Source organism: Periophthalmus magnuspinnatus, chromosome 14 (assembly GCF_009829125.3).
Source record: "Periophthalmus magnuspinnatus isolate fPerMag1 chromosome 14, fPerMag1.2.pri, whole genome shotgun sequence".
Lineage (NCBI taxonomy): Eukaryota > Metazoa > Chordata > Actinopteri > Gobiiformes > Gobiidae > Periophthalmus > Periophthalmus magnuspinnatus.
In genome coordinates, this window is record NC_047139.1 from 30945303 (window position 1) to 30965668 (window position 20366).

A 20366-nucleotide genomic window follows, 5' to 3' on the forward strand; every position below is an offset into this window, starting at 1 on the left:
GAAAAGTCCTGATACGACATGGCACATTTGTAAACAATGGATTGCACCTGGGGATTTAAAGAGCATCATTCGCGAGAAAAAAATATATGAATGTGTTCGACCAATTTGAATAACAATTTCACAAGCTCTGACTGGCAGCCAAAAAAATGTGAGGGATAGCTTGACGCCAAGAGATATTACAAAAACATGTGCGCAAACTGAATTATTTAACTAGACCTTACAGTGTTTTCACACGCATTTTGTAGAGAGATGAGATTGATACTAACAATAAACGCCTTAACTTTTATTGTTTTTAAAGCCAGTTTTGGTTCAATGTAAAGATGTAAACAAGCACTTATTTGTGAAACAACATTTTTAACCAGCTTTAGACAATCCTTATAGACAATGTAAGAGTATATAGTGAAGCTTGGTGGGTGAGATGAGGTGGGAAAGACTACTCCGTACCCTGCTGTGTGTAGCAGACCACCATAAGCTCCTGGCTGACGTCTCCGCTGCGGTGAACCGGGATGAAAAGCTCTCCAACATCCTCCTCCACTGCGCGGCTCTGCTCTGAGAAGAACACTGTGGACTCTGCCAATGGATGAAAGACAGAGAAATCAGCATATGGAAAACAGCAAAACTACACTCAAAGTACCACATTAAGACCACTGAGGCCAGTTTTGTTCTGGCGTTACAGTTATGTTTTTAAAGGTGATAAACTGTCACATTTTTATATAGCACTTTGCCACCTTCAAGACACTCAAAACGCTTTACATGAAGGAGCCACTCCCCCAATTCACACATATACACTCATACACAACTGTACACAGACACTGGGGGAGAGGTGGGTTAAGTGCCCAATGACAGTATTCACCTGTGGGAGCTGTAATCACACCGCCAACTTTTGGATCAGTGGACAAACATTCTACCAACTGAGCTCCTGCCACCCCTGTAGCTCATGTCGCCCTGATGCACAATGTAACGTTTCTAATGGAAGATTTGTCTCCAGGGAGACATGATTAGCCTAGAACACGTGTCAAACTCAAGGCCCGCGGGCCAAATGTGGCCCTCCACATTATTTTATGTCGCCCTCAGCAGTGTAACTTTAAAGGTAAATTCAAATGTAATTTTATTAGGAGATACACAGTTACAGGGCAATATTTTTTTCATCTAGGCAAATGTGTATCCAATATTAGTAACTTGAATAAGTAATAAATACAGAAACAGTGAATTAACAAGTTAAAAAAATTGTTAGATTTATTTTACATCTTGCCCTTTGAGGGCAGCCATTTTGCTGATGTGGACCTTGGTGAAAATGTGGTTAACACCACTGGCCTAGAATATTCCACACTATGGAATTAAACTTGTTAAACTATCTCCATGGAAACAAGCAGGTGAGATCACTAGGGTTTTTACAAGTCACAGTTGTAGTAGTATTGTGCATAACCTAGAACAAGAAATTACTTTAAGTACTGAAGCATATTGATTTTATATCTGGGCTGGGGTCACATCTAACTAAAAAACACTTATGACAGCACAATGGGTTAATCTGGGACTATGCATGAGTGTCACAGTGTTCAAACTGGATTTCAACACTGGCTCATGATTTTGATACCATAACACTAAAAAAATAGGCATAGACAATAGAATGTTCAGTTCTGATATGGATCAAGACCAGTCTCCAAATATGACTTATGTTTTAGTATTGATTAGTATCTGGGGGTAGATTTTTCACAAAACTACTACGTGTAAAATTCAACTGGCCAAAGTGGCTGGTGGGACTGTATGTGTTAGTACCCAAAACGATAATTCAATAGAAAGATCCTAAGACCTATTGAAGTTGCAGTCCTGTGGTCGGCTCATTTATATTCAAAAATAACTCCATCACATTTTTTATTATTTCTTTTTTATGCAGGTTTGACGCAACGTCTTCAAAGAGAGACCCCTCCGGAAGTGTTTTCAGTTGGCCCTGCATGTCGCGCTGTTTCAATTACATATGCAGGTCTCTCCACTACCACAGCCCACAGAGCAGATCGGCTGGGAGCCTCAGTGCATCACAAACTAGGTCCGGCCCCGCGTACCCCGATCTCATTTTCGATGGCGCCTCTTCTCCCTTTTCACCGCAGTGAGAGAAAGATGTGATTGAGAGAGAGACTCGGGCCAGTGAAGGCATCATCTATCAACAAGAAGAACTTAGGGGTATTAGAGAAACAATAAATGTTGGGAGCTGTTTTTCCAATGACGCACCGGGACCAATAAAAGCTCTAACAGGCGACATTCAAATTCGGATCGCCCCAGAACATTCAATTCTTCTTCTTCTTCTTCTCCACACCACAGAGTTCCACAAGTAATGTATACAGTCAAAGCTGAGTACACACTTTTAAAAGTAGTGCCCTTTTCTTTTTGTTTTACAATAGCACAAACTTTTACTTTTTTTTTTAAAGGGCCCATATTACTGTTTTATGATTTATCTTATAATGTTGTTTCCTCATCAAAACATACGTAGAGTTGTGTTTTGTTTCATTCACACATGTTATGTTAGTTCCACCGTGTGGTAATACAGGAAGTGCTCCTCTATGGTTTTTTTTAAACTCCATATACCTTCATTAGAATCATCTGGATCATTACAAACCTGGAATTGCCAATCTCTACAAGGTAAAGGATAACTTGAAAACTACTGCTTCATGACATCACAAGGTGGAACAGAACATTTTGAGCTTTGGAGATGTAGACAAACTAATAACAAAGTGTAAACATGAATGAAAAAAACACGGCTCCAGGTCTGTTTTTAAGGAGGTAACAAGATTATAATATGGCTGAAAGTTCAAAAAAGTCAATTTGTGTAATATAGGATCTTTACATCCTCCCGTGGACCCACCACCTGCGGGAGGAGCCATGAGGGGCGGGTGCGGAGAGATCCGGGCGGCAGTCGAAGGCGGGGACCTCGACGACCGGATCTCCGGACATGGAGACTAGCTCTGGGGACATGGAATGTCACCTCGCTGGGGGGGAAGGAGCCTGAGCTTGTGCGGGAGGTTGAGCGTTACCGGCTAGATATAGTCGGCCTCACCTCCACGCACAGCTTGGGCTCTGGAACCCAACTTCTTGAGAGGGGTTGGACTCTCCATTTCTCTGGCGTTGCCCGCGGGGAGCGGCGGCGAGCTGGTGTGGGCTTGCTCATTGCCCCACAGCTCAGCCGCTGCGTGTTGGGGTTCACTCCGGTGAACGAGAGGGTCGCGTCCCTGCGCCTTCGGGTCGGGGACAGGTCTCTCACTGTTGTGTCGGCCTACGGGCCAAACAGCAGTGCAGAGTACCCGGCCTTCTTGGAGTCCCTGGGAGGGGTACTAGATAGTGCACCAACCGGGGACTCCGTTGTTCTCCTGGGGGACTTCAACGCCCATGTGGGTAATGACAGTGACACTTGGAGGGGCGTGATTGGGAGGAACGGCCTCCCCGATCTGAACCCGAGCGGTGTTTTGTTATTGGACTTCTGTGCTAGTCACAGCTTGTCCATAACGAACACCATGTTCGAGCACAAGGGTGTCCATCGGTGCACGTGGCACCAGGACACTCTAGGTCGGAGGTCGATGATCGACTTTGTTGTCGTGTCATCTGACCTCCGACCGCGTGTCTTGGACACTCGGGTGAAGAGAGGGGCTGAGCTGTCAACTGATCACCACCTGGTGGTGAGTTGGATCCGCTGGCGGAGGAGGAAGCCGGACAGACCTGGCAGGCCCAAGCCAAGCATTGTGAGGGTCTGCTGGGAACGTCTGGCGGAGCCCTCTGTCAGAGGGGTCTTCAACTCCCACCTCCGGGAGAGCTTCTCCCTGATCCCGGGGGAGGTTGGAGACATGGACTCCGAGTGGGCCATGTTCTCCACCTCTATTGTCGATGCGGCTGCTCGTAGCTGTGGTCGTAAGGTCTGTGGTGCTTGTCGCGGCAGCAATCCCCGAACCCGGTGGTGGACACCGGAAGTAAGGGATGCCGTCAAGCTGAAGAAGGAGTCCTATCGAGCCTTGTTGGCTCGTGGGACTCCTGAGGCAGCTGATGAGTACCGACGGGCCAAGCGTGCCGCGGCTCGGGCAGTCACAGAGGCAAAAACTCGGGGTTGGGAGGAGTTCGGGGAGGCCATGGAGGAGGACTATCGGACGGCCTCAAAGAGATTCTGGCAAACCGTCCGACGCCTCAGGAGGGGGAAGCAGTGCTTCACCAACACTGTTTACAGTGCGGGTGGAGAGCTGCTGACTTCGACTGGGGATGTTGTCGGGCGGTGGAAGGAATACTTTGAGGATCTCCTCAATCCCACCGTCACGTCTTCCGAGGAGGAAGCAGAAACTGGGGACCCAGAGGCGGACTCGTCCATCACCCTGGCTGAAGTCACTGAGGTGGTTGGCAAGCTCCTCGGTGGCAAGGCTCCGGGGGTGGACGAGATCCGTCCTGAGTACCTCAAGTCTCTGGATGTTGTGGGGCTGTCTTGGCTGACACGTCTCTGCAACATCGCGTGGCGGTCGGGGACAGTGCCTGTGGAATGGCAGACCGGGGTGGTGGTCCCTCTGTATAAGAAGGGGGACCGGAGGGTGTGTTCCAATTACAGGGGAATCACACTCCTCAGCCTTCCCGGTAAGGTCTATTCCAGGGTACTGGAGAGGAGAATTCGACCGATAGTCGAACCTCGGATTCAGGAGGAGCAGTGTGGTTTTCGTCCTGGTCGTGGAACACTGGACCAGCTCTATACTCTCCATCGGGTCCTCGAGGGCTCATGGGAGTATGCCCAACCAGTCCACATGTGTTTTGTGGATCTGGAGAAGGCATTCGACCGTGTCCCTCGTGGTGTCCTTTGGGGGGTGCTCTGGGAGTATGGGGTCCGGGGCTCTTTGCTAAGGGCTGTCCGGTCCCTGTATGACCGGAGCAGGAGCTGTGTTCGCATTGCCGGCAGTAAGTCAGACCTGTTCCCAGTGCATGTTGGACTCCGCCAGGGCTGCCCTTTGTCACCGGTTCTGTTCATTATATTTATGGACAGAATTTCTAGGCGCAGCCAGGGGCTGGAGGGGGCCTGGTTTGGGAACCATAGGATTTCATCTCTGCTGTTTGCAGATGATGTTGTCCTGATGGCTTCTTCGAGCCAGGACCTGCAGCAGGCACTGGGGCGGTTTGCAGCCGAGTGTGAAGCGGCTGGGATGAGAATCAGCTCCTCCAAATCCGAGGCCATGGTTCTCGACCGGAAAAAGGTGGTTTGCTCTCTCCGAGTGGGTGGTGAGTCTCTGCCCCAAGTGGAGGAGTTCAAGTATCTCGGGGTCTTGTTCACGAGTGAGGGAAGGATGGAGCGGGAGATTGACAGGCGGATCGGTGCAGCGTCTGCAGTGATGCGGTCACTGTATCGGTCCGTTGTGGTAAAGAAGGAGCTGAGCCGGAAGGCGAAGCTCTCGATTTACCAGTCAATCTACGTTCCTACCCTCACCTATGGTCATGAGCTCTGGGTAATGACCGAAAGGACAAGATCGCGGATACAAGCGGCTGAAATGGGCTTCCTCCGCAGAGTGGCCGGGCGCACCGTTAGGGATAGGGTGAGGAGCTCAGTCACACGGGAGGAGCTCGGAGTAGAGCCGCTGCTCCTACACGTTGAGAGGAACCAGCTGAGGTGGCTCGGGCATCTACTCAGGATGCCTCCTGGACGCCTCCCTAGGGAGGTGTTCTGGGCATGTCCCACCGGGAAGAGGCCCCGGGGAAGACCCAGGACACGCTGGAGGGACTATGTCTCTCGGCTGGCCTGGGAACGCCTTGGGGTCCCACCGGAGGAGCTGGCGGACGTGTCCGGGGTGAGGGAAGTCTGGGAGTCCCTGCTTAGACTGCTGCCCCCGCGACCCGGCCCCGGATAAGCGGAAGAAAATGGATGGATGGATGGATCTTTACATAATTTTCTGATAACTAATTTATGTTCTAATTAATTGACTAAATTTTCAAAGAGTACAGTATTTTCTGGACTACATGTTGCTCTGGAGTATAACTCGCACCAGAGAAAAAATGAATAATAATGAAAAACATAAGTCGCATTGGACTATAAGTCGCAATTTTGGGAAAATTTATTTTACAAAATCCGAGACCAAGAACAGACATTTTATCTTTAAAGACAAGTTATGATAATAACAATAAAATAGAGAACAACAATAGCAGTACAGCACGCTGACATAACACACAGACAACAAAGTGAATGCATGTCTGGTATGTTTATTTAAAACATTAACAGTTAATCAGATACGCTATGCTAAAGTAACATATATTGGCTTGTCCACAAACACGAGATACACAAGAGTGTTTTCAATTATGTTTACTGTGGTCTTTCTACTTCATCACAGTTCACGCCGTAGAACTAGCAAACATCACATATTACAAATACACACAAAACTGCATATGAACGCATGGAAAATATAAATACCACTTTGGCCTGCTAGTAAATAAACCGGTGAACCGAAAACTTTATATTTTACTTTTCAATTGTTGTGCTAGTGATAGTGCTCTGTCGGGTAAGACTACACTTCAGTGTAAAAGGCTGAATGACCTTAAACTAAACTTATGATAAACTAAACATTTATAATATTGTTCCAAATTAAAAATGATCACCCTTATGATCTTATAAATAAGGGGAAATTAAATATGACATGTATAAAAGAAATCCAGTACATTTTTTTACAGGTATTATATACACACCAGAGCCATCTAGTGGTCAAACAAGTGAACTGTTACATGTATAATCAACTGTTACACAACAAATACGTAAATAAGCACATGAAGCAACAAACTGAATACGTGTCTGGTAGATTAAAGTAAGATATTAACAGTTAATCAGATAACTAAAGCATAAAAAAGAAGCTAATAAGTTTATTCTTGATCTCACTCCAAATCACTAAATCCATTGAATTGTGTGATTTGGAGTGAACTCCGCCAGTTCCAGAAGTAGATGGAGCACCGCTCTGGAAGTAGATGACTGTCATACTTGTCTAGAGTGCCCTTGCATAGTTATCAGTGTGACAATAATGAAGATGTGAAATTATATATTTTAATCATTTCACATATAAATCACATCTGAGTATAAATCACACCCCCAGACAAATTATGAAAAAAGTGCTACTTATAGTCCGGAAAATACGGTAATCTATTTTTGCTGCTTTAATGATTATTACATAGACAGGAGGTTAAGTGGTGAACTAGCCAAGGGGACAAGCAATAAAATCCCCAGTTTCAGCCTTTTACATTTTACGAACATAGTTAAAGTGCTCTTTTATGTAGCTCTTATTGCTGAGGAGGGTCAACCATCTGCTTGTTTCCATTGAAAAGGTTTTGCTTTCCCTGGAACATTCCACACTATGACATGAAACTTACTTATCTATGGACCAAATTACAGTTCACACAATGAGAGTGCATGTTTGTGCATGTCATGATCTGGAATTTCTAGGCAAAGCAATAATATCTCCATGGAGAAACGTAGCAGACCCCCACCAGAAAAGTTATATAATGCACCTATAAAGTATAATTTAAAGCAATATTTGTTGTTATTTGTTCTAATTAATGCAAGAATAATACATTATATGAACAGTTGTAGCATTTAACATATTACATTGTTTTCTGACCAGTTTTAGAAAGCACTTATATGTTATCAATTTGCATGTCAATTGTATTCACAATTGTATATTTGGTAATTTTAATTTAAAGTTTTGTCTCTTGTGGTATCGTTGTTGAGTAAATAGCACCATTCTTTTTCTCTTTAAGTGCTAAAATTGTCTATATGATTGAGTGGGCAAATGTTGAGTTCAAAGCCTTTTTTTTGGACAAAATAGTCCAGCCCTGGAGTGTGACAAATAAGAGAAAAATATATAGAAGAGGATGATTCGACAGCGTAAAAAGGATTGGGGCACCTGAGATGACTTTTCACCAATGGAGCCATCAACATAAGACAATCTTACGCCTGGCAGGGGGCAGCACTGCACCAGGCTCTAGGCTTAATTGTTGTCTCCGTGGCTCAATCTTTGCCTCTCGCCTGCACCCAGGCTTTCTGTGACTGCCCACAATCTGCAGCTCCCCAGGGTGCTCCAAGCTGCACCCGCCCCTGACAAAATTCTGCACACATCAAAACTAAAGGACTTTGAAATCTATCCAGGAACAGAACAGCACATTCTTTTTAGCTATCAGGGTGTAGATCAGGCTCATGACTCTATGCAAACTCACACAGTTGTAGCTAGATTTGTGCACAATAACTTCCAGCCACACATAAATAAAATGAAAAACAGAATAAATGAATATATAAAGTATATGAAGTTATTATTATGCTTGTAGGAAAATGTGTCATCTGCATTTGACCCATCCCGGGAACCTATGAGGAGGAGTGGATGACCACAGTATAACGTCTGGGGGCCCTCCTCATCATCTTGACCTTGGTCAGAAACACCAAGCTGCACATTCCCCATCAACCATGGTTTAGGTTAATGGGGAACCCATACTCCACACAGTAGGAATTAAACTTGGGGCCTTTTTGCTGTGTAGAGACTATGTAGAAGACTTTTAACTTCTTTGATAACTACTTTATTTTAAATTCAATAGGTATACCTCAAGTGCTTGGACGTAAACAGGAGACAGAGAACATATCTTCCAGACAGGTTGGTCAAGTTCTTAAAACATTAATGCTGCTGAAAAAACAATGGCACCATCACCTGATTTCCAGCAAGAAAACAGAATAACTAAACTCATACATTATAAATCCATTCATAAATAATGCCCTGCCCAAGTTTGTACTTAGTGTTTTGCTACAAAGTGTGAAAGTCAACACACTGGCCCCAGAGAAAGCGCTGGTAATTTCTCACTAAGCACATAATTTGTAATAATTATGGTCTGGGGTGGCAAACCAGTGCTAATGTGCTACACCAGAAAACTAATGTTGAAAAATTGCGACAAATGAATTGTCTCATACTGAAACACCTTCACTTTAAACACAAAAGTTCAAGTGTAAGGGTCCGGTTAATATTGTTTGATTATCATAAAAATCTTGAGCTTTTGTTTGAATCCTGTTGCTTTCAACAGTTTTGATTAAAAACATCTACAACTGTCTTGCAGCAGGTGACAGTTACTTCCTAAAATCATATTTCTTTTGCAGAATGTGACAGCTCCAGTGACAGGTGGAGCAGAATCTGAAGGAAATTATTCCTCCAATCATTCTCAGCTCTGAGTGTTATAGGACTTATCATATAAGAATAGTCTTCTTATAGTTATTGACAAACTCCAACTGCAAACCAACTGTACCTGCCAGGAAAAAAACAAAACAAAAAACAGTTACCTGAACATGACTACAGTTATAAATTTGATTTGATTTATATTTATTTAATCAAAATGGAACAACATTAGGAACAAATTCTCATGTAAATTCTGTCTTTTTTTAATTAAACAAAAATAAATCAGAACTAAAATACATTTTCTTTTAAGCATTTCTACATAAGCCTCTATATAACTTCATAAAATCAATAATACATAATAAAACTAAATATGCCCACCCTTACAACTAATGGTTTTGGGGCTACTTGAGTAGCTGTGTAGGCGCGTTAGCGACGGCTCACTGGGCTGCAGGTGTGTTTGGTTAGTGTTAGTACACAGCCATACAACACTACTGTACTCAAGTCAACACACTCCATTAGACCTACCACTGTATTTTGTGTCTAAATATGAAAAAAGCTATTCTACTTTTTGACAATGTTCAGGTATAAGTCTCCCTATGAAAAGGTCTATGACAGATATGTAAACCTCCTGACCAAGAATGGCTCGAGATCTGGAGATGGTCCCGGGGTGCAGCAGTGTGATCATGCACTGCTCCTGACAAGTTTCACAAGTGACTGTGAAGAATGGGTCAAATGTACAGGACACAATTTCCTAAAGGGATCAATAAAATAGCCTTAATATAAATACACTGGTTGTTATAAATGTATGACTTCAGTTGAGTGTATAGAAAAATGAATTCATTCAAACTAACACTAAAAAAGGAATAGAGAAAATGAACATGGCATAAAATCTACAGCATTCCATTGTTCCATGAGTCTGAATAGCAACTTCTCATGGGAAACATCTAAGAAGAAAGTAGACTGTGCAAAAAGTAAGATTAGCTCAAACTACTAAGATTACCATCACTATCCTCCTTGCTTCAACGCCCCAAATCACAATCCCACTCTTTGTTATGAAGAGTGACCTCAGTTCATAGTGTGATGATACTTCACAAACTGCAGCTGAGAGGTGCATCCTCTCTGTTGAGGAAACTACAAAAAGAGCTGGAGAGGCCAGGGCTGCTGCAAGCAAACAGCCACACAGCAGGCTCCCACCTTCATCTTGACTCAGCACCGTGCATGGATTATATATGAAAGACAGTTTTAAGGAGCGAGTGGGCCATAACACGCTGTAATTAAAGCGAGCTGGGTGGTTGCTCCTGCTACTGCTACTGCTGCGGCATTGAGTGGGAGTAGAGTTGCTGAAGGACAAAAAGCATTCTTGGTTATTAATCAAAAGCTGCAACAGGCTAATGCAGAGAGCTGAGTACTGGTGAGATTTCATAGAAAAAGGCAACCGAGGCGCTGGCGGCAATCACTGAGATACTAGAAGATAAGGCCCGTGAACTTACAGCCAGCTTCTGTTATGTTTTTTTTATTTTTTATTTTTTTTATTTAAAGGCACTTTCACTCGTCTCCTCTCAGCTCTAAAGCTGGTCTTAGCTTTTTGACACGTCCTCTGGAGAGGTGGGTCCCACAGGCTAAACCAGAGAGCAGACAAAGGCAGTTTTCATCATTAGAGGAAGGGGCCAGATCCACAGGCAGAGCTAAGGCTTCACAGAGGACCATTAGAGAGTGGAGTGGCACATATCTGTCATGTGTGGCCATCCCGAGAGACAGCGCTCAACAAGAAGACCCCTGCCCCGAACGCCATCATGTAATGAACCCACAGGGGAGGGCGGGGCAAGAATGAATGAATGCACAAGCAAATGAGATGGCGAGACAGTGATGATAGGGGCTGTTGTATGGCAGGAAAGAAGCTATATCACAATTCATATCTTTGTGCTAGTGCCAAGCCTGAGTAATCATAAGGTTTAGCCTATTGTGCATGTTTTAGATACACACACTGGGAATCAAAACTACAATAACTACTATATTTTAAATTCAATAGCATCTGGTCCAAATCATACAGAAAATAGATATTTTAAAACATGAAAAAATAATCTGTTGATGCAATATGTAAGCATGATTTTCTATAGTTTTCATTGTTTATCTTTATTTATGACAATATTTTTTTATACATTAATAGAACTAAGGATGAGAAAAGAGCATATACTTTAAGATTATCATTCCTATGGAGATTTGGCAGCAATCTGCACCCAATACACACAATTTGACTATAATTATGATACAAAAAAAAATAAATAAATATATATATATATATATATATATATATATATATATATATATATATATATATATATATATATATATTTATTTTTTCACAATATTTACAGGAAAAAACAAAAAAGAAAAACATTCTTAACCAAAAAGAGAGACAGCTGTTATGTTGTGTGCAGCATCACTATTTGCATCCTTGCATGTGTATAATTAACACTAAAAGGACAGAGACAGAGAGAGAAAGAGCAATCTATGCAAAATGTCTCATACAACATTGTAAAAGCTACGGAGGAGAAAATGTAGCCTAAATGGAGGAGCAGCCACTACTCAATATTCCATTAACATTTCAATTTACGCTGAAGACAGAGGGGGAAGAGGCACAGAGTGATGGCCAAGGGTTTTTTGGAGGCTTTTTGTTTTTTTCACAGGAGGCATTGCTTCCTGTAGTTAAGCATTGAGATTGATGTTTAGGGAGAGAGGCATTGGTCTTTAGAGGAGCGGCAAAGTGTGAGTGCTTAGAGAGTATTAGTTTAGCCAGGAGATAAAAGGGCGGTCAATTAGGCATGTAATAATTGTGCAATGTTACATAAGCATTCAACTGTGTGTTATTATGGCCTCATGGAGAACTCTCTCTACCTCTCCTGCTCTTTTGATTTTGATCAAATGCATCTGTCAAGTGCTTATATTCTTTATGTGAAATAAAGCTATGTTTTATCATGGTTTCTATCAGTTTTTTTGCATGGGGTTCTGGTAACACATCACTCACATTTGCTTTTTGTCAAGATTTCAAAGGCACAGTGAAGGTTAACCAGTTCTGGAGGTATTTGGACCGCTAGTCAGTGGTGGATGAAGTACTCAGTGTTGTTACTTAAATAAAAGTACAGATACAGAGGTAAAAAGTAAAGTAAAAGTATCACATTAGTAAATCTACTTACATAAACATTTAAGTACTCATTTAAAAATTTACTTTATGAGTTAAAATGTGTTGTTAATTTGTTAAAGTATTAAATGTAGTGATTTTGATTTAAAAATTATACATTTTGTTCAACAGTAACAATATGAATCAATTTCTTTTCTTCTTTTGTGCATTTCATGAATTTATTTTAGTTTGTTCAAAGTCAATGCTTAAACTCAAAAATTTTAGTCAGGATGTTTCCACGAATACGGTAAAAATAATACCTCAAATCATATGAAAAGTACTTTTTACTTTTCAGTCCATTAAAAAAAAAAAAAAAGAGTGTAGTAGAATACTGCTCTCAAATGAAGTGAAGTAAAAAGTATCCACTATAAAATGTACTTAAGTAAAGTACAGATACCTAAAAATTAAACTTAAGTACAGTACTTTACTACTTGTATGCTGTTAACTTCCACCACTGCTGTAGTACATTTGTCCCATTCAAACTTCAGATTCCACCAAATGTATCAATAACTTAGCAGTCTATAACGTTTCAGAATCACATTTTAAATAATATTATGCTATACGCCATACAGCATTCATGACTTTATTCCGCCCCGCTCACTTTTACCTCTAAATACTCCTAAACCACACTCTCTTTGTGGTGTCACTTCCAGTTAAATGAGAATCTCATTCATTTCAATGGAGAATTTAAAAATAAAAATGATATAAAGTAGCTTGATTTGTGTGAAATGTTCTAAGTTCTTGTGCGCTAACAAGTCAACACTGCGCCGATTCTCGGGGAGGCTTTAAAACGGCTTTGTAGTCCCTATAGAACTTATTTGCTGTCAAAATCGGCAGCCCCATGCAAAATAATACAACCCGAATGAAGATAGCAGCGCCCACGGCAACTTCTGGAATAAGGTGAATAAATAAATCTCTTTTTTGCTTAACATGTGCACATAAGGTTCATCTTAGTGTTTTAGGAAAACACTGTATTCCTTACATTACACTGGCCTACAGCAGAGTTCACATACACATCTCCACTTCTGCACTGTGCCCCAGCTGGGGGTTTATCTGGTGTAGCTTTGATCTACTGCACAGTATTTATGTTGACATTCCTTTCTGTTGTGATGAGTGAGGGTTTGGTGAAATACTCTGAGGACATAACGACTTTGTGAAGGATTTGAAGATGTCAGACAAATTATTATAAATGTTGCTTTGGGTGGAAGTGGGTTGCCATGTTATGTTTGAATATATCACTGAGTCAGGGTTGAATTTACAATGACATAACTAGTATAGAATTCAGCACAGAATTCAGTCTAAAATGGGTTAATAATTGTTACCTCTGTGGGGTATTAACTCCTAACACATTAAATATTTAGATCACTATGTTAGCTTTTATTGTTTCGAAAATGCCATGCTCACTGAAAAACAATGTATTAACATGCTTAAGCTGTTTTACTTTCATTTTTGATGCTTTGAGGCTCTCTTCTATTTTGCTATTTATAGACAGTCTATGATCATAGCACAATCAGCGCGCATCCCGCTAATGAAAGTACTGCACATCACATCAGGTTTGTCAAGTTGCTGTGTACCGTTTTGTATCAGGAGCGTTCGAATAGGGTCCTTGAGAGATCATTAAACTACTCAAACCTGCATGGATGACATCTAAAACCACAGGCATGTTTTTGACGAAGCAATATTATAACATGAGAGAAAGTTTTAGAAAATGATTTTTCATAATACCCCCTCTTTAAATGAAGTAAAAGGCTGCTAAAGAACTGAACTTTCCCTTGGTATGAAATATCACTGACCACTTGCACTCGTCTACTGCATGTGACACATACTCACATTAAAATATGTGGTTTACAAATAACCAGACGTAGACAATTTAAGACCAAAGAATGCTGAGTCAATACATTCACACATGACTGATCCATCCCTTTTTAAATCTGACAGAAAAGGGACAGAGGAGGACTGTTGAGGGCCCAGACGAGTGCTATGTTCATCTTGTGCTGAGAGCTTCTCAAACAGCTCTCAGACAGATCGACCAAAGATGAAACTCGCCTTCACTTCATAAGGCCACAGGATTTTTGGTACAGGTACAAGACTGATCATTGTTACAAAGATGGTAGTTGGAACATTTACTATGGAACATTTGTACTAGTACTAGATGACAAAAAAAAATAAAAATCAAGTTAATATAGTTTCATCCTGTATTCAAACAAACATGAAGATCTTATTGATAAGTAGGAAACATTCACATACAGACACATATAACTCTGGGTTCCAAGGCTTTACAACTTAGTAACAATAGGGTGGGTTCATGAAATCACAACAAATTTCATATAATATTTTGAGCTGGAGAGCAGTTCAGAATTCAGAATTTGCTTTTTAACTATAACACTGGAAAATTCTTGAACCTAAACAATGATGAGGCTCAACATTTGTGAAATTTCTGAGTAGTGAAACTCATGGATAGTAAGTAGTAGTGGTGGATTTATGTGGGAATAAAATAAGGTGGGATCATTAAGATCTATATTAAGTGTATTGTAAAAGATCATACTGTATTTTTATTAAGTATATGGCTTGAATTAAAGCAGTAAATGAATGGTTCTACGCTATGGCCAAGGGTATTATGTGCGGTGATGTGTTGTTAAGTGGTTCAGTCGTGGAAGATAATGAAGTACTTCTACTACTTAAGTAGTACCATGCTTTAGTAGAATCTTGAGGGATCCATACTTTACATTGTACAGTATGTATAACAACATCCTGACTAAAGTTTTTGAGTTCAAGCTTCAGCTTTGAGCAAAACAAAAATAAATACACAAAATTCATAAGAAAAATTTAGAAAGTGAATCATATTGTTACTGTTGACCAAAATATGTGCCATGTTTAATCAATGTAACTACATGTAAAACTAACAAATTAACAAGACTTGTGTGAAATACTTTTACTTTTTTTTACTCTTTAAGTACATTTTTACATGGTTCTTAAATACTCTTTTACTGAAGCAGATCCTTTTTCATTTTTTTTCATTTGATCCTTTTACTTTTACTTGAGTAACTTTTTGCCTCCATATCTGTAATTTTATTTAAGTAGCAACACTGACTACTTCCAGTTCTGACAATTTGCGATCTCCAATTTTATGCTACTAATGGTCTTATCTAATAATTATAATGGGAGCCAATCAAAAAAAACAAAAAAATACAATTGAAAGGTGGCACACTTACCATCATTGGGATCTAGGATTTCCACAGTGGCAATGAAGGGGTACTCCAGCACTGCCATCACAGGCTCCGACAGGAGGATCTGGAAGGTCTCAGCCTGTTCGTACGTCCCATCTGAAAGGATCCGGACCCTCCATGTGGCTCTGGTCTGACCCGGGTTAAACTGGACCTGCTTTTGGGACTTGCCTTTGAAATCCTTCTCTTTCTCTGCTGTGCCATCTTGGGTGCCAATACCTAGAGAAACATACAAGGTAAGTCTTCAGTGCAGTATTTTAGGTTTGTAGGTGCTGCTGGGTAGTTATCCTAACTACTATGGGCTTTAAGTGGGCCACTGGAAATTGGACACTTAGGCAATCAACAATATTATGTATTCATTGTTTCTTCCATTTAAATGCTGAAACATCACTGCTTAACTACTATTCACCCTGCACAAACCCTCCTACTTGACCCTTATGGTCAAAAATATGTTTTACTCCAATTAGAAACAAAAATTATGTCTGATGAAACTAGTGATGAAAGTACTTTTTGACTCATAATGATGTGACTAACAAACCTCTGATCTATGTTAAAATATTTTTTCCTCATCACAAACTGACCTGGAGTTGTGTTTTGTTTCATTCACACATGTTTAACACATAAACCCTGCATATTTAGGCTGAGCTCTTCTCTCAAACAGAAAACACTGATGTCATGTGGTAATACAGGAAGTGCATGACATCACAAGCTAGAACAGAGCATTTTAATAATAAAGTGTTACTCGAACATGTCTGAATGAACCAAAACACAACTTAATGCTCACAAGAGTCCATTTTGCCTAATATATGACATTTAGGCAAAACACTGCAGGCGAACAGGAAAAAATCTTACAGTTGGAGATAACAATTTTAAACTTCTTCTGTAATTTGCTTATATAAATATGATAAAAAAAAAATTGTTTTTTTGTTTTTTTAAATCATGTTGTGTTTTCATATATAATTTAGGCATTATTATTTTGGACCATATTTGGGACAAAATAATTCAATTCAATTCATTTTATTTTTGTAACGCCCAAAATCACAACAACAGTTGTCTCGAAGGGCGTATAATAATAATAATAATAACAATAATCAGATTAAGTTTCAACATATTAGAAAACAGATACCACAGAGCTTACACTGGAACTATAAACATTATTACTTATAGAAATGATTACTTATTTAAACAGACAAACTCAATAGTAATTGGAAATAAGTAAAAGAAGCCTGAAGCATGATGCCAAACAGCCTAGATATATGCCGTGTTTAAGGTTCAGGGACAAAACAAGCACTGCACAGATTGTATTTTCTTCACTGATCACTTACGCAGCCTCGGGAACGTGTGAAATGCATTTGTAACTGGAGCGTTTAAATAAAGCATATTCCACCTTAGCGAGATGGATTAGCTTCTACGGTTGGTTCCCAAGGCTAGACTTCTGTAGCTGTGTTTTTTTCTGTATTTCATTCATACTAGCTGTTTCATGCGATACATCTCCTGGTATATACTATGCACGCGCATGTCTTCCCCAGTTTTCAAAGCAAATCAGACTTAAACCGGCTCCCATAGGTAACAAGAAAAATACATGGCCAGATAATCAATTTTTAATGCATTACCATGTATTGTTTTGTGTGTGAATTTGCAGTAAAGTAGTACCAGAGTTGTGCAGCAGGCTGACGAATGTGGTAGCAAATTTAAAAAAAAGTCTTTGTTTAGCTTTATTCAGATGTTCAAACTAAGAAAAACAAGGTGGGAACTGCTAGTGGATAATGCATTATGCCATATACAATCCATTGTATGCAAAGCTAAAAATATTTACTGGCAACAGTACAAACGCAAGACTACTGTTTACGCTGAAGAGAGATACTATATACTTTACTTTAAGCTTCCATTAGTTAAACAGGCAAATGAAAAGAGCATATAGAATAATAAGAGGTTGTATTACCTAAGCACAAGTGAATAAAGCTTAACAATAAAGTACTTTTACTACTAGCTGTACTTTTTCTGATCTATGTTATAATGTTTCCTCATCAAAAACATACCCAGAGTTGTGTTTTGTTTCATTCACACTCACAAACCCTGCATATTTAGGCTGAGTTCTTCTCTCAAACACAAAACACTCTGTTCCACCTTGTGATGTCATGTGGAAATGCTCCACTGTATTTTTAAACTCCATACACCTTCACTAGAATAATTTGGATTATTTCAACCCGGGAATTGCCAATCTCTACTGAACTAAAGGTTAAAGGAGCTGTTAACTTGAAAACTGCCACCACATGAACTCACAAAGTGGAACAGAGCATGTTGAGCTTTGGAGATGTAACAGACTAATAATAGTGTTACTGAAACATGTGTCAATGTAACAAAACACAACTCCAGGTCTGTTTTTGAGGAGGTAACAGCATTATGACATGGCTAATAGGTCACCAGAGTCATTGTGTGCAATATAGGACCTTTAACTATTACTAGTACTTCTACGTCAGTTATTACTAGTTCAGATTAAGTATCATTGCTAGTAGTACTTCCTGTTGCAATTACTCACTTCACATAAAATCTAATATTTGACAAGCCAGATATTCTCCTATGAATGAATGACTGACTATACATTTCGTTCCTCTCTCCAATGCAGTGACTATAACTATAATTGACTGCAGGCTAAATGCAGCTTATGTGGGTGGATGTTTTGACCATCCTTTAGCACACTCTCCTCAGTACTTTATATTACGTGTCAGTGTGGGAACAGTGGCTTCCTGGAGTCAATATTTCAAATTCAGACTTATTTCCTGCAAAAGACACAAAATGAAAGAGAAAAAAAAAAGTTAAGAACAAGTAATTGCTTCACGGATTGCTACTACTGCAGGGGCTCAGTTCAGTATTTTGCCTGGAAAGAAGACACTCAGTGTAAGACACAAGTCGGCAATCTTGCTTTGCCAAATAACTCCAACAATTTGTCCCAATATTTATTTGTTGGTTTGGGGCTGACCATAAAAGGAAACTAGTTTTATTTCTGCAAAATAACACTACATTTTCAAAATCATCATCTGTGTGCCATTTAAGCCAAATCTAGAGATGGATATTTATTAACCCTCGCTGGTAAAATAGGTCAGGTTCAGATCATTTTAACATGCAAATACTCAGTTAGCTACAGTGAAATACATACATAGGCAATGACTAAGTGGCTGCACATCAGAGTAGGTCCTCAGGGGGATAGATTTGGCGGATGGTGTGTTAATGATGTACCAGGATTATAACATCTTCGGCACAAGCACATATTAAAGGGACACTACTTCAAACCTACTTTCATCTATGTGCGTTTGTTACAGCTGCTGGGAAAAATATTTGGGACGAACTAAAATTATTATTGTTTGAACTCAGGTAGCATATGGAGGAAGTGACACATTTATTAGTAATCTTTTGTGGTACTTGTTTTAAAAGCTTCTGTTGATTGTACAAACAGGAAGAGTGGGGCAGATGGAGCTCCCGTACAAGTCAGAACAGATTTAATTACCTGCCTTTTAATTACACCATTTTGGTAATTTATTCGGGCAATAATTGTCATCACAGCCCTTGTGATTTTATCATTTAAAGAGCCCATATTATGCTATTTTCTGATGTTGTTTCCTCATCACAAACAGACCTGGAGTTGTGTTTTGTTTCATGCACACATGTTTAACACATAAACCCTGCAGATTTAGGCTGAGTTCTTCTCTCAAGACACTTTGTTCCACCTTGTGATGTCATGTGGTAATACAGGAAGTGCTCCACTGTGTTTTTAAACTCCATACACCTTGACAAGAATCATTTGGATCATTCTAATGAAGGTGTATGGAGTTGTGGAGGTGTATTCCTTTCTTGGAATTGCCAAACTACTGAACAAACAGTAAAAGGAGCTGTTGAAAACTACCACTTCATGACATCATAAGGTGGGAACAGAGCATTTTGACCTTTGGAGATGTAGACAGACTAATGATAAAGGGTCACTCAAACATGTGTGAATGAAACAAAACACAGCTTAAGGTCTGTTTGTGATGAGGCAACAGCATTTTAACATGACTTAAACCTCACAAGAGTCCATACAGGACCTTTAAGATGTTTTAATCATTTATTACATTTGGTACATTATAACATCTAGGAAAGTATCTTCAACTTCTATATAGACACATTATATCACATTATAACTTTGACACATAACTCAAGAAAATCAGCCCAACTACCATAATAATAGATGTTTATTGTAGATTAATTGCACAACTCTTCACACTCATCTCAAAAATGTACGGAGTGAATTATGATAACAGCGTCCTCTGCATTATTCAAAGGGTGACTTGTGTCTGATTGAGTGTCTTTTGTCTCGGCAGAAGAAAGTACCAGCACATACAGGTCTGCATGAGGGATCCGATCTACACACATTCCATCTACATTTCTACTCAAATTCATCGTCCCTTGTGTTTTTATATCCATCTTGTCTTTTATCAGCTGTATTCAAGATCTATGTTCAAAAGAGGGGAAATAAGTCCATCGTTTTCTGTTCAAGAAAGAAACACTGCCATTCCATCTTTGCCTTTGTGATAATACTTAGGAGGCTACTCGCTATCAAAGTATGTGTTGCGATACAAGACGTATTTCCTTGTTCACATTTATTACACCTAACGTCCTATATTATATTTTTAACCTTCATAAAATATCTAGTTTCATGGAAATTCTTTAAAACGTAAGATTAAACTTTTTCTCACAGAGTAGGACTGAAAAAGTGTTCATCCTGTCTCTCTATGTGTTACTTAGTGAGATTAAAACCAGAATCCAACTGAAATGTCTATAGCCAAACAGACA

At 40.0% G+C, this 20366-nt stretch overlaps 1 protein-coding gene across 2 annotated transcripts in view; it reads right to left on the minus strand.

Moving 5' to 3' along the window:
- The window catches only part of LOC117381361 (FRAS1-related extracellular matrix protein 2-like), a 105052-nt gene that overhangs the window by 39777 nt on the left and 44909 nt on the right, over positions 1-20366 (minus strand). For both annotated transcript variants that reach the window (XM_055226753.1, XM_033978318.2), the window contains exons 4-5: positions 15528-15758; positions 445-570 (exon numbers count right to left, since the gene is read on the minus strand). In XM_055226753.1, the coding sequence (XP_055082728.1) occupies positions 445-570; positions 15528-15758 (357 nt within the window). The remainder of the gene's footprint in view (positions 1-444; positions 571-15527; positions 15759-20366) is intronic.